General features: G+C 34.5%; 2 protein-coding genes across 2 annotated transcripts; one reads left to right on the forward strand and one right to left on the reverse strand.

Moving 5' to 3' along the window:
- The first annotated feature begins 6,897 nt into the window (after nt 1-6,897).
- Nucleotides 6,898-12,710, forward strand: LOC111301260 (QWRF motif-containing protein 2-like). Its single transcript, XM_022896830.2, has 6 exons — nt 6,898-8,524; nt 10,052-10,171; nt 10,602-10,718; nt 10,836-10,925; nt 12,322-12,429; nt 12,513-12,710. Exons 1-6 carry the CDS (start codon nt 7,157-7,159, stop codon nt 12,558-12,560), a joined length of 1,851 nt encoding a protein of 616 aa, XP_022752565.2. The 5' UTR covers nt 6,898-7,156; the 3' UTR covers nt 12,561-12,710.
- Nucleotides 12,711-13,742: 1,032 nt separating this feature from the next.
- On the reverse strand, nt 13,743-14,784 carry LOC111301278 (LOB domain-containing protein 37-like). The gene is made up of 2 exons (XM_022896838.2): nt 14,419-14,784; nt 13,743-14,321 (listed from the first exon to the last, which is right to left on the reverse strand). Exons 1-2 carry the CDS (start codon nt 14,600-14,602, stop codon nt 13,837-13,839), a joined length of 669 nt encoding a protein of 222 aa, XP_022752573.2. The 5' UTR covers nt 14,603-14,784; the 3' UTR covers nt 13,743-13,836.
- Between the last annotated feature and the right edge of the window lie 333 nt (nt 14,785-15,117).

A 15,117-nucleotide genomic window follows, 5' to 3' on the forward strand; every position in this document is an offset into this window, starting at 1 on the left:
TCTAAGTTTTCTTCTTCCTTATGTCCTTTTCCCGGCACATAATTAGCATATCGATTTGCACAACATAATATTATTATCTAACTCCAACAGGAAACTGTAAAAAACGAGTGTTACAGCTGCTAACTGATCCCCCAATTTTCTAAAAATAAATTATTAGTAGGTTTCTAATTTGGTGCTTTGTCAAAGATTTGAGATGAAATTTAATCTCTCAAAATTTGAGCTGTAATTTTCCTAGTTATTGAACATCAACAATCGTAATCATCATCTCGAATTGACATATGTGATTCTTGTCTGCCTCATCAATCTACTGGCTTGAGGTGGTCACCTCTTACTTGCTATCGTGGGGATGGAGATTGTGTTAGCACTAACGAGACTGTATGAAATATTGTCTTCTTTCTGTAACAAAAACCCATTGTGATGAATGCACCTACGTCCTCATTTCTTCTCTCAATTAAAAGGCCCCCACCCTCTTTCCCTTTTCGTTTTGTCTGGTTTCCTAAATTATGAACGTGTAAATTATAGAAGTTACTAGATCATGCCAATTTGTACTTCAACTCTTCAAGTATTCTTTTACCAGCATCATTTTTCATTCTTGTTTACTTTGAATGTGTCCCTGAAACTCTTTCAGGAGGAAATCTACTCTTTTGCTTCATAAATTATGTATATGCATATGCATCTGTTTTTAGTTTGACTCCAGAATTATTTCCATTGACAAAGGTGTACTTAATCCAACCCATAATATGTAATAACTAAAATATTCAATGCAATCATAACATAAAATCACGAACCCCATGTTAGTACTTAAGAACTACTGCCTGACTTGATGTCACTTTCCTTTATTATGCACAGCTCTTTTTTTTTTTTTTAACTACAGTATTATTATTTTTTTCTATGGTCTGCTATTAGATTCCAGGCTCTTGAATTCTGGACAAGGTAAAAAGATGATAACTAGCTCGACTGATATAGTCTTTTGGAAATTTTAGTGAGAACATAGAGGCTTAACTCTGCCATATAATAAAATACAGTTGAAAGGCCTGAACTGGACGCTATAAGTTGACTTGAGAAATGGGATGAACTTAGATCTCAGTTGTTCTTGACATTGGTGAATAAAAACTTACAGTACTGTAAATCATGATAAATTATCAAAATATGTTTAATTTTCCCCTCTGTATTTACCTTCTTTTTTTTTTTGTAATAGGGTATGCCCAAGATCTAATCCCCTACCCGGGCTATCTTAAGGCGTACCTCCCCACATCAGGCTAATGCATTCAAAATTTTACTCTCGAAGTGTTCCCTACAAAGATTGAATCCTGGTTGACAAGAAAAGAGAGCTCCTTCCTTGCAAACTGAGCTAACTCCTTGTGGGTTATGTATTTAATCTTTTGAGTCTAGTTACTCTCACTGCCTACGAAAGAGGCTGCCCAATACATTAGTGAATTTGGAACTTCATCCTAATATTTCACTACTGAAGTTTTCTTAGCTCATTTTTCTTTGCATAGACCATTAGTTAATGCTTGCTAGGTATACCTCCCTTTTACTCCAGCAATCATTGAGGGACACTTGAAGTCCCATGCTCCACAAACTCTTGAATATTTCACCTACTGCAGTGTTTTTTGCGTGTATAAAACTAAGGCTACCTGACTTTTTGTGGTTCAATATTTTGACTAGCTATCCATTACATTGCTTCTAACTTGCCTGAGTGTTAATGAAATTGACTATCACGGCAACTATCAGAAAACAAGCAAAAAACATGGATTGAAAACAATCATGGTGCCAACCATGGTGGACCTGCCACACAAAGATTAAAGCTAACAAGGAATAGTGGTTTCAGTTAGAAGATACAGAAGAGAGGGTGACCAGATCACAAACAAAGCTCATCAGAAATCCAACGAAAGTAGTGGAATTGCTTATATATATCACCAACCCCATTGACCATATAACGCGCAAAAATAATCACATTCCCTTCTTCTTCTTCAAGTTAATTTCATTACTACGGTTTTTATTGGTTTTCCTTCATAACATCCAATCCTTTACTTCAAAAGTGAAACACTTTGACCATCAATCAATATCTCACCAAGTGAAATACTTCCCATCCTAAATGCCTACTTCTTTTCCTTCAACAGCTTAATGGAAAACAGAAGGTCACGGTCCCTTCCTATAGCTAACTATCACACGACTCTTTTTTTTTTCTTTGGGCTTATGTCTCGTACGAAGTGGAAAGTAGATATCATAATCACCAAAGCAATGGGACCATAGAAAAATCATTTATCCTGACCATTGCTCCAGCAGCTACCATATGCTCAAGTTTAAAAACATTACTTAATAAGGATTAATTGCTTTAACTCCAATTATAAAATGAAGTGATGCTTAAGGCAGGACGTTTTCGATCTACTAATCATCATTTTGTTAACAAAGTTTCGATTTTAACTGACTGTCATCTCTGGCTGCCTATAGTTATTTGGCAGATGTCAGTTCTGCCAAATAGATTAAACTCTACCCATACGCTGTCTTAGTCAATCATTTTCCAAATTGGCTTTCCATCCCCGTTTAATGCAACAAAAAAAAAATTTTGCTTGTGGAGGAAAACAAATACCTTTCGGAATTTTCTTTCAATCCGAACAACCTTGATTTGGTAAAATGAGGAAATGTAAATCTCTCTTTTGTTGGATTTTCTATTACTATGACTAAATCATGGAGAGAAAACCAGTGGCGTTTTCTTTAATTAGGTTTTCGACTCAAAAGGATTCCTACCAATTATAGCAGGGCTTGATTTTCATGTGTCCCAAACAAATTCCATTTCTGCATTGGGGAACAAATATTTTTCTGCTTCTGCTACAAGCAATACCTTCATTAAGCAAAGTTAAAAACCATGATATGATAACAGCAGACATAGGCACAGTACTCTGGTTTGTATAAGTGAAATTGGATTTCATTTTCATATTCTCTCTGATTAAAACTGACCCACTACTTCCAAACAGGAAAGTCGAAAAACTCTGCCATGCTATCCATTTGGTTAGTTGCCTTTTCTTTTTATTTTCTCCTCTTTGTGGGGTACTTAATAGATGCATGATTCAAAATGCAACTTTTTGATAACTTTCCAAATGACAGGCCTACCAATATACCACAAAAGCTTCAAACCCTTAACCCTGGAACCCCGGAAGCCTGAGAAATAGAGAGAGGTGATCAGAAATGTGGGACAGATGGGGAGGAAAGAGTGGCTTGCAGTGAGGAAAGTAGGTAGAGAGGACAATGACAAGGTCAATGCAGGCAGCATGGGACGGAGCATCCTAGAAAGAGACTGATGCTTTTGGCTAATGATATACTGTGAGGTGTTAGCTTCTCGTTATGATGGGAATTGGGGACTTTTTTAGCGTTCCTCTTCTTTGCATTAGCAATAAGCCAAGAACGAATAGTCAATAGAACAGTAGTAATCTAGTCAGTGTACTTGGGACACTTCCATGGAAAGACATAATTTAGCTTAGTTTTTCATTCACTTAATCGGATAATTAAGCATCTATTTCTTAAAAGAAGACTGATTCCTAGTCACTAGGCATGGAATCTAAGGGATGGCCTTTAGATGGAATCTAATGGAAGGCATGGAAGCATGTGTTGGTGCCTAAAAAATGTGATTATGAGTTGTAGAATTTTGGGAATTTTTGCTCTCTCTCTTTGTGTAGTTCACGAAATCAAATTTGTACTTCATGACAGACTCTTTGAGAGATGCACAGAACAGAACAAAAACTTTAGGACCACAAAAGACTGGCATCTTTGCTTGAATGCTCTACGGACCTCATTTAATGTGTAAACTTTGCTGGATATTTGCTCCAGGCAAGAAGTGGCCAAACATAAACCATGACAGAAACCATCACATTTTCTTTTCCAAAGCGATCTAAAAGTTTGTACTAATATTTGTCTAACTTTACAATTGGTATTAATGTTGAAAACTTATTAAAACTTATTTACAATTGAATTTGATCATTTGCCTATTCGTATTTATTTTCTTTGTGTCAATTATATGAAAAGCAAAAAATTTATTACATTATAATTTGTATCAATATATTAAATATAAATTGTTTAAAAATTTATATATATTTTTTATTAAAATTATAAAATATAATTTTTATATTATTTTTGCATATATTTAAAATTATCGGATTTTGAATTTTATGAATGAAAAAAATAATTTTAAAAAGATTTATCTTTTTTTATAAGATTTAATTCGACTTAATTCTAAATTAATCGAGATTTAAAATAATTATTGAATACTCAAAAATCTCAAACCAAAAAAAAAATTTTTTTTGCCGGATTTCGATTGTTAAAAAAAAGTTCATGTGGATAAACTCACTAACTTTGAAATTCATATTTAAGATTAATATAATAATAATAATAATAAAAAGAAAGGTCCCTTAACGTAAAAGCTTGGAAGAGAAAAGATTGTTTGCTTTTGTACTTAGCAGCTCAATGGTTGAAAATGATTGGTCATCACTCATCAATGTTATTGTTCATTTATATATACTTAGGAGACACAGAACAAATTATTAGATCACAATTAAGGTAATAGATAGAAGGTTTTGAGGTGGGAAGAGTTGGTTTTTGACATAGTAAAAAAAAATTTTGGTGTTTTCAAATTCGGGTAAATAAATTACTCGATTCGATTAATTTCAAATTGAATTAATCAAATTATATTATTTTATTTTTGTTAATCAAATTGAATTTATGAATTTCAAAAATTAATTTAGGTTGGTTCAATTAATTTTTTTCGATTAACTGAACAATAAATATATTTAAGTTAAATTATATTTTAAACTCTTAATTTCTTATATTTTAAATAAATTAGATAAAATTATCCAACAAAATATTTAATTATCAAAGTATTATATTAAAAACTTTAATAAGTTATAAAATTAAATGATTTATTTTATGTATTTTTCATTTTGTATTTGAATTATGTTATATTTCGATTAGATTTTTGGTTAATTCAATTTTCGAATCAAATTAACTGAAAATCAATTTTTTTTTAAAATCAATTTCATTAACCAACTATAATTAATTCAGTGGTCGATCGATTAACAAAATTAAATCGATTCGATTAATTAATTTGATTAAAACTAAATTATGCACACACATAATTTCAATTACTTACCATTTTTTTTAATAATACTAAATATTTAAATTTTTAATCACATTTTTCTCATCTTTCTCGTCATACATTTAAAATACATATTTTCTAACTCAAATTAACTTCAATAACAATACTTTATAAAAGATTTTGATAAGAGAAAGTCTTGGAAATAAAGTTAAAGTTTAGTGGAGATGGAACAACTCAAATTAGGATAATTGTCATGTAATTTCTTCTTTAGAAGCACTTAAAAAGTTCGTTAGTAACGATGATTGGTGTTGCTAATAACTTAGCTTATTTTAATCATTTGATCTTCCGCTTTATTGTTAGAATGCTACCTTGCTTCATTTGGAAAATTTTTAATTTTATAAAAATAATTTTAAAAATGTTATCTTTTCCGGTTCTTAGATTTTTTTTTTATATTTAAAAAAGAGTTTGAAAATTTTATAATTAGAGCTTTTTATATGGCTCTTTGTGTTGATTGGTTATAGTTTTTTTTTTTTGAAATTTATTAAAAATATTTCAAATTTAATTGCTTTAGTTTTTTATTTTTAGGAGATAATTTTTTGAATAAAAAAATTAAATTCTATATATGGTAATTTTATAAAATAACTTTTTGTTATTTTTGGTGAGTTTTTTTAGTTGATTTTGTGTAAGTTATTTTTTAATTGATTATTGTTTTAATTGTATTTTTATATATTATTATGTAATTGAAATTTAATATGTTGGTTAGCTTTATGATTTTGGAGATTGGTTTTTTCATTAACGAGGTGAATATATTTTTTATATTTTTTATCAGCTAGGTGTTTGGCTTTTTTTTTTTTTTTCAAAATTTTTTTCATGGTAACAAACACTATACATTAAAAATAATAAGTTTTAAAATATAAGATTTTGAAAAATAAATTTTTAGATTAATATGATGAATGGTTCTTAAATTATAATAAATATTTAATATAGTATTTGAAATTTAAAAATATTCGATATGGTATTTGAATGTGATATTTTCTTATAAAATATATAATTTTAAATAATGATACGTGACATATAAATATTTTTTAAAATATCATATTAATTAATAAATTTATAATTTAAATATTATATTAGATATTTTTAAAATTTTGTTATCATAATAGATATTTAGTTATAATTTAAAGGTCATTTATAATATTATTTTTATTTTTTTAAGTAATAAATAATTTTTAATTTTTTTTAAGATATTTTTTCTTTGAATCTATGATTAAATATATTTATTTTCTTTGAATCTAATTTATGAAAAATTATTTTTTGATGGCCTCTCAATGAGTTTAGATCAAAGCAGTAAAGATAGAAGCTGATTCTCTTTAGTAGTTGAGCCTCCATCATTGATTAAAAAAATAAAATTTAAATCAAATAAAAAACTCGATGTTAGAGCTTGTCCCAATTTGGGCAGGAAATGTTAACGGCTATTTTTTGCTCTCATAATAATTCTAATTTTTTCCCAAAAGAATTTAAATTGGGTCGGCGTAACGTCTCTTTGAAGATTTTTTACTCCTTTACTCTACTCAACAACCCCCTTTTCTCCTAAAAATATCCTCCAAAAACTCGCGTCCACGTGTAATTATCTTTCCAATATTGCCCTTAACTAAACACGTTGTCACTCCTCCACGCGAGTATCATCCCCCGTAAAACCCCGCGAGTATAATCCTCGGCCTTCAATTTTGAAATATAATTAAAAACACACAGTTAAAAGATTCCTTTTTTTTTTTTCTCTACAGCCCCCCAACCCCAAGCACAAAAAAGCCTCATAATATGACCGTTATGCTCTCAATGACTCAAACAGCCGACTCACTGCTCTTCCCCTTCTCTCTTTCTCGCTTTTCCTCTCACGCTCTCGTCGGCAACGGTCATTTAATTTTTTCCTCTCGGAAAATCTATTAAACTCTGAAAATTTTTAAATTAAATCTAAACTCTGATTTTTCCTTTTTTTTTTTTTTTTAAGTTTTTGGGGTGTTTTAATAGATACGGTTAGTGAGAATTGAATTTTGTGAGTACACGCAAATGGTAGCTGAAGAATCCGCAACGGCAAACCCCAAACAGCACGGAGGAGGGCCGCCACATCAAAATCCGTCACGGCCTCCGTTATTGCCTTCCGACCCCGACAATGCCATTGCTCCACGCCGTCGAAAGTTCCGAGAAGTCACTTCTCGTTATTTGTCCCCGTCGTTGCCGTCCTCAAATTCTTCGATGCCGTTGTCATCTTCTTCTGCGGCTTCCTCTAAATGGTGTCCGTCGCCGTTGGTTTCGAGGACTTCTCATTCGACGGCCGTTTCGACGCCAACGCACGCGATTCCATCGGCTATCAAGCGGTCGCCATCAGTGGAGAGGATACAGGCGGCGACGCCGGGGCCTAACAATTCTATAGATTTGAAAACTAGTAACGGTAACAATAACAACGGCGAATTATCCGCTGCTCAGAAGTTGCTATTCACCTCGACGAGAAGCTTATCCGTTTCGTTTCAGGGGGAGTCGTTTGCCCATCAGTTTAGCAAAGCTAAACCAGCTCCATCTCCCAGCGCGACAAGAAAAGGCACACCGGAGAGGCGGAGGCCAACGGCGGCAACAACGACTCCGGGGAGAGGAACAGATCAAATAGAGAACTCAAAGACGGAGCGGTTGCCAGTAAGGTTAAGGCAGCCGAATTCAGTGAGTAGAAGCATGGATTGCACCGACGAGAGGAAGAGATTAAACGGATCTGTTAACGGCAATGTAGTTAGGGCACTACAAAATTCCATGATTGATAACAGGGATTTAACTGCCGTTACGGCCGTTGGATTTGAGGCTCACTGTGACCTGGCGGCTTCTGATACTGAAAGTGTTTCTTCTAGTAGTACTTCAGGAGCTCTAGAAAGTTCTTGTAACGGGAACGGAGACGTTAAACGTGGGCCTCGGCGGATAATGGTCCCGGCTCGGTTCTGGCAAGAGACTAATAATCGGTTACGCCGCTCCGATCCCGGCTCGCCGGTTTCTAAGAAAAATACTGCGCAGTCCAAGCTAATTGCACCAGACAAGTTCGGAATTGATAGTCCTTTGTCATCTCCCAAAGGTGTAGGGAATAGCAGAGGACAGTTATCGCCAATTCGTGAGCCTGTCCGCCCTGCATCACCGAGTAAGGTTGGAGCGTCCTCAACTTCGTCTCCTTTGAGGGGAGTGAGTCCCACTAGAGTGAGGAATGGGTTGGGTGGTAATTTGGTAAATACACCGTCGATTTTGAGCTTTTCTGGTGATGTTATTAAGATGGGTAAGATTGGGGAGAATAAGGTTTACGATGCTCATTTGTTGAGGCTACTTCATAACAAGCTGTTGCAGTGGCGTTTTGTTAATGCTAGAGCAGATGCTGCTCTGTCTTCCCAGAAGTCTAATGCAGAGGTATGGCGCTAAGAATTGACTTTGAATTTCTCTCTCGTTGCGCTTGACCATTATATTTGCTTGATGTATGCTACTACGCTGTCGATCTTTTTATGCTTAGATTTTGATTGCTTTACTATTACAATGTTGGTAGGAATTCATCCTTAACTAAATTTGGCCGCGTACAACTCACAGTAGCAAATGTTGCATATCATCACTTGTAAAGTAGCATGGCTAAGATTTATTTCTGTAATGGGACATGGGTTTGTGTTATGTTTAATTTGTGTGAATGTAGCCCGGCTGCATGTAATTTGTCTTACTCATACTGCCTGGAATTTCAGAACTTCTGCTTAAAAACTCAAGAAAAACCCTGACAAACAAAATTGTGAGTTGAATTGTTCCATGGTAAAACACAGACAATGATCTTCTTGGTAGAATTGGAAGTCTCTAGGCCACTTCAGCTTGAAGGGGCCTGGCACTCCAGCGTTTTTATTATTATGTTTTGATTGATTATAATTGCTTTTATGGTGTAGAAGCAGTTTTGTTATCGTGTGCAAGGAGCCTGTTAAAGTTGTTTTGTGGCTTAAAATGAGATTGATCATGCTGAGTAGAGAAGCTGACGTATTGGTAAAGGGCTGGATGATTACATGTTGCGGTTGATCATTTTGAATTCTCTTGTGAACAAGTTTTTATAAACTGCTTTTCCAATAGAGATGCTTATTTTGGCTGTTGAAAATGATATCTTAGTACAATCTTTGATAAGTGAAAATGGATGAAGATACTAGAATGAAAGATGGAACTTAATGATATAATGGGGAGAAGATTGATCATGTTGAGGGGAGAAAAGCTGACGTATTGGAGAAGGGCTGGCTGATTATATGTTGCAGTTGAGCGTTTTGAATTCTCTTGTGAACAAGTTTTTCTTACCCTTTATAAACAGCTTTTCCATTAGAGATGCTTATTTCGACTCTTGAAAAGGATATCTTAGTACAATCTTTGATAAGTGAAAATGGATGAAGCTACTAGAATGAAAGAGGGAACTTAGTGATAGAATGGGGTGAAGACAGACTGCATGCCAGCTTTACATATCAAAGCATTTCCTTCATGCTAAATGCAGGGCCACGTGAGAGACACCGAGTTCAGTAGATTCTGATTTCAAATTAAGATTGAATGTCAAGAAAGCTGAATGTCTATGTGGAAGATGCTCGGTCATTATTTGCTGACCTCCTTGTTCTAAAGAATGAGTCTAAGAGGGTATTCATTACATTGGTTACAATTTGCTCAAATTAGAAGCAATTAGAGGTTGCAGATTATATGTGCCTTAGCAGCAGCTTTCTGCATTCAGATTTTTCATATTCTAACAGTTGACGTGATTTACATTCATTTTAATTATCTTTTTGCATTGTTTGTTTGTGTAATACATATCATGTTTAACTGTCCTATTGTTTCTCAGGTTACTTACGTTTTTTGTTTGAAATTACCTTCACTTTCTCATATTTTTCATATTTAATCACGAAGAATCCTTTTGTCATCATGTTTTTATAACAGAAAAGCCTCTATGATGCAAGGATAACCACTTCAAAACTGCGAGAATCCGTTAGAGCCAAAAGAACTGAGCTACAGTTGCTGAGGCAAAACTTGAAGCTGAGTTCCATCCTCAAGGGGCAAGTAAGAACCATCTGTCCATTGTGGATTTGTTTATTGTTGACTTGATTTTTTCTTCGGTTGTTTTATGTCTTCTCATCATTTTGCTGATCTTAACTCGATTATCGCTAGTTTTTCATTGTCTACCACTGCCATTACATTCCCAAGTGGAGATCTCTCTGTCTTGCTCTGCTCTCTGGCTGTCTCTCTTCCCCTTCCGTTTTCCTTCCTCATTAATTGTCCTTGAAATTGGAACTTGAATGCCTAACCTCATGATTCATGAATGTACTTTGCAAGTTGCTGCTTATCTGAAGAAACCTGAAATTTACATTCTTGTTATCTAGCCATTGCTTCGTTCAAATATCTGATGTGAATTGCATGTTTCAGTTCATGCAATCCAATGCTTTTTCATCTATTGGCTACTGTATTTATACTATTTTTATTTCTGAGGCAGATGGAACTTTTGGATGAATGGGCTGTCTTGGACCATGATTATTGCAGTTCTTTGTCTGGGGCTAGTGAAGCTTTGATGGCTAGCACGCTCCGCCTTCCAGTTGTTAGCGGGGCACGGGTAAATTCCTTCTTCCAACCTTTTCCATTTTCATTTAAGATGTGGCATCTCAGCTGCCAATGCAGTAGCTTGCTTGCGTCTCACAAGAAACATCTTGCTCGTCTCGTCATTTTACAGGCTGATGTCCCAAAATTGAAGGATGCAATTTGTTCAGCAGTTGATGTAATGCAGGCAATAACATTCTCCATATGCCCATCGTTATCAAAGGTAATTCCTGCTTTCTTTTTTCTTCATCCTCATCCTCAGCCCCTCCTTCCCCTTCACCCTCCCTCCTTTCTTTTTTTTTTTAATGTGCAAACTTTGAATTTGCCTTTTTCCCTATTTTATGTGCAAACTGTTTCTCTTCCTAAGTACTAGTTTTAGACAAGCTGCAACCAGCAAAAATTAATGTAATAGTAAAATATTGCTACCAGTCTGAAAATTTAATGTTGGACAAGGATCTGAAGGTTGAGTACTCTTTTATTTACAAATTAGGTATATGCCCTGTATTTAACATGGTTTGACCATGTACAGAGATTTTCCTTCATTTAATAATATTATCTTTTTGAAGATTGATGATCTCATGACTCTCCATTTGTATAAAGTTGTAGGTTTATGTGCAAACTGTTTCTCTTCCTAAGTACTAGTTTTAGACAAGCTGCAACCAGCAAAAATTAATGTAATAGTAAAATATTGCTACCAGTCTGAAAATTTTATGTTGGACAAGGATCTGAAGGTTGAATACTCTTTTATTTACAAATTAGGTATATGCCCTGTATTTAACGTGGTTTGACCATATACAGAGATTTTCCTTCATTTAATAATAATTATCTTTTTGAAGATTGATGATCTCATGACTCTCCATTTGTATAAAGTTGTAGGTTTTAGTCTTGTGGCCTTACTTTGGTTCCTAATCTTGTTGAATAATGAGTTTATACTATGGTTGGCCAGCGTTAGGTTGATTTTTATTAACCCCAGAGAAATGAAAATAACTATCCATACTACAATAAGGTCACCAGGTTATCAGTCTTTCCAGCTAGTTGTTTCCATGTTTCTGTAATTATGATATAGCCTTCATCAACAAATAAACCAACACTTGCTTTTTCTCCTCTTACCCTTTTTGTACTCTACATAGAATATATTCTTACTTGACCAAAGCATCCAGCAATTGGTTTGTATAGTTAGAGATGTATGTAACCCCGTATTAGTAAGTTACAATTTTTATCACCTGACATGTACACAATGTCAAAGGTTGACCTCTGGTATGAGCTTAAGCCTTAGAGTTTGTTGTTTGACATGTGATCTGTTGATTCAATTGGATTGCCATAAGTTAAGATGGTGGCTGCTGTAAAATTCTATATGATTCTCAAAGAGTGAAGTTCTGAAATTGTTGCAGTAACTAAAGTTGCTAATCAAATCGATTTTTTGTTAGGTTTAATAACTTGATTGCACAAGCAGTCCAACCCCTATTAGAACTGACATAGGATGATCCAATTGTGTGTTTGCTTTAGGCTGTGGAATTTACCATTTGAATTTTGGATGAAAATGATAAACTATAGCTTACTGTCTTTTATGCTTTCATCTAATTTTTACATTCTTTTTTTTGTCTTACTTTGGCTGATAGGTTGCAACAGTCAGCTCTTTGGTGGCAGAACTTGGAAATTTAAGTGCAAATGAGTTCGCTTTACTGGATCAGTGCGAAGAACTTCTGCCAACAATTGCAGCCATGCAGGTAAAAATATCCTCGTTTTGTTTGATTAGAGGAATTGCCATACATATATAACTTGTTTTTAACCTAACTATTCTAATCACCAGGTGAAAGAATGTAGCCTGAGAACACACATTTTACAACTAGATCGTTGACCTTCCGGCTTGTGATTTCACTGCCTTCCTCTTATACTAACATGACATCCATCAACCCCTATTTCCATTTCATCCGAATTTAAGGTTGTTAAAGGTAATAAGAAACTTTTCAATGATCGATTGAGTTTTACAAGCATAAGAATTATCATTCATTTTGGTCTTTTTGTTTTGATAAATGAAAATTTAGCTTTCCGTCCAATTATAGTTGATGGTTCCTTAATTAAGTTTTGTTTTTCTTTGTGTTCATATAATGAACGGTGTGTAATCCTCTGTATCTGGTCAGAATGAAAACTACTTACAACCCCCAACAATCTTCCTTTTAATTTTTTGCTTAGTAGAAAAATGGAATAATACAAGTAAGAAAAATACAATATTGGATTTTTATTTTTCTTATCAAATAAAAAAAAATTCTTTCCACGTCCTTTCTTCTTTCTCCTTCATCTCTTACCAAAAGAGTGAAGTTAAAAAATCAAGTGGGATCCACAGCATATGCAACTAGACGCGGCGAAGCGCTGGAATGGAACAACAGAGCTTCGCTTTTCTAAAAAAATAAAAAGAGAGAAAGAAAAGAAAGGGTGATGCCGTGGAACCTACTTCCAATTGAGGACGACTAGGGGGTATAGAGGGAGGTGGTGCAGCCTGACGTGCACCGCACCATTTCTTATTTGTGCAAAATCTAAACTTCGGGATTATCCCCTTCCCACCATTTTTGGCTTTTTCTCTTTCTACCCTTCCTTCATTCATACGCTTGGTACTACTGCATGAGACAACATATTCATTAATGCTATACTAATGTAATAAAAATTCAACACATGTAATATATTTTTATTGGTAATTATTTATCGTATCATTATTTTATTTAACACCATCAAATGATGTAAAATACTTGATAAAAAGCAAACTTAAGATACCAAATCATGAATCGGAAAAAATGATATAATTTAAGTGCCAATTTACAAATTTATCTTATTTTTTGAGTGAAAGTTAGATTATGAAAAAAAAAAAAAAAGAATAAGTGACCTCTATAAACAAGTTAATTAAACAAATCTTGCACAAGTAATAATATCAATCAACTTCAGGTTCGTCGGACATGATAATGAAATAGGATTAATAATTGTGAGATTGAAAATAAAAATGATGTTAAAATTAAAGTAATATGTACTCAGTTCTTTGATTCAGTGATTAAGAAACTTTCGATTCTTATTATTTTCTCTTTTATTATTTACTACATCGCCGGTTTATAAAAAAAGACCGGTTTCTTTTAGTCTTGGTTTTCTCAAACGAAGAGATTCAAAATCTTTCTCTCTTGTCTTCCGTCGTTTTCGTTGCTTTCAGAAGTAGTTTTCCCCGATTCCTCCGAATAAAATGACACCGTTTTTGCTCTTTTCTTTTCTTCTTCGTATTCCCTGCCGGTTCCACGTCTTCCTCTACCGAACTTGGTTGTCAAAGAGAGGCTGAGATCCGACGCCGTTAAAACCGATTGATTCTCCATCATCATCGTCGTCATCAAAGGCTTGGACTGAGCGTAACGGCTTTGGAAGTTGCATGAGTTGGCACAGAAACGATCAGATAAATCGTCGCAACTCGACGTCGAAACACCGGCTAGAATCTCCTGAATCGGCCGTAAAGCTCCACCTTGAAGCACCGTTTCTACCGCCGCTTGGCAGATATGCCAGTTACCATTCGATAACAGCCCTACCGCTCCGTTCACCGGATTCACGCTACGGCCACATGCCTCATACAATAAAGACTGAAACAAAACTATATAAAAAAAGAAGAACGTACTTTTTAAATATGCATAAAAATAAAACAAAAATTCGATAGGTCAAAAAGATAATTGAAGTATTTTTAGGGGTACCGGGGCGTTGGGGTTCGGGGACGGAGGAGATAAGGGAAAGGAGGTCACTACGGCCGAAAAACTTCGCGAGAAATAAGGTGGCGTTGCCTTGGGCTTCGGGGGTATCGATCCAGCTTATGCTGGACCGTAACACGCATGTCTCGCTGCACCCCTTTCGGAGCACGCGGCAACCGTTGCAACTCATACTTTTACTCAACTAACCACCGTCTGATCTTAATAAAAACAAAACAAAAAAATCAAGAAATTCTGATCCTTTTGTTGACCGTAGATTTCTTGCGTTTCAAGCAAAGTTAAAAAAAAAAAAAAAAAAGGTAAGTGAAAAGAGTGAACTTGAACCACCTAAGGAAATGGTATAGCACGCGATGAAAGGGCTACAAAGAGAGGGGTATATTAAATAACGTGATGATTAAGGTTGAGTTTAGTTAACCATGGTTGGGTTAAGCATTTTTCTTTTACAATGCTGGGGGAATATCTTCCTAGTTCCAAACTCTCGGCACGAGCGTCTCCGTGTTTCCGCTTCCTTTTTTCTCGTTTTCATGTGCACCGTTGGATTCCACCCTTTCATTAATGTGGATCGTTCGATTGGTTTAGTCCATCCAATTTCTCAACCTTTTCTGTACTTCCTTTAAGTACGAGTTATTAAAAGTACTAAGCCCATCGATTATTTAGATCTCTCTTCCTAAAAGCTATCTTTTAATT

This window comes from Durio zibethinus, chromosome 3 (assembly GCF_047325235.1).
Source record: "Durio zibethinus cultivar Kanyao isolate XHJ-2024 chromosome 3, ASM4732523v1, whole genome shotgun sequence".
Taxonomy (NCBI): domain Eukaryota; kingdom Viridiplantae; phylum Streptophyta; class Magnoliopsida; order Malvales; family Malvaceae; genus Durio; species Durio zibethinus.

Excerpts from the sequence above, each read along its gene's own strand:
- LOC111301260 (XM_022896830.2), top strand. The coding sequence starts at position 7,157 with ATGGTAGCTGAAGAATCCGCAACGGCAAACCCCAAACAGCACGGAGGA. Across the intron at positions 10,172-10,601 it reads GTTCCATCCTCAAGGGGCAA|ATGGAACTTTTGGATGAATG; the intron begins GTAAGAACCATC and ends TTTCTGAGGCAG. Across the intron at positions 10,719-10,835 it reads CAGTTGTTAGCGGGGCACGG|GCTGATGTCCCAAAATTGAA; the intron begins GTAAATTCCTTC and ends GTCATTTTACAG.
- LOC111301278 (XM_022896838.2), bottom strand. The coding sequence starts at position 14,602 with ATGAGTTGCAACGGTTGCCGCGTGCTCCGAAAGGGGTGCAGCGAGACA. Across the intron at positions 14,322-14,418 it reads CCCCGAACCCCAACGCCCCG|TTTTGTTTCAGTCTTTATTG; the intron begins GTACCCCTAAAA and ends TTTTTTATATAG.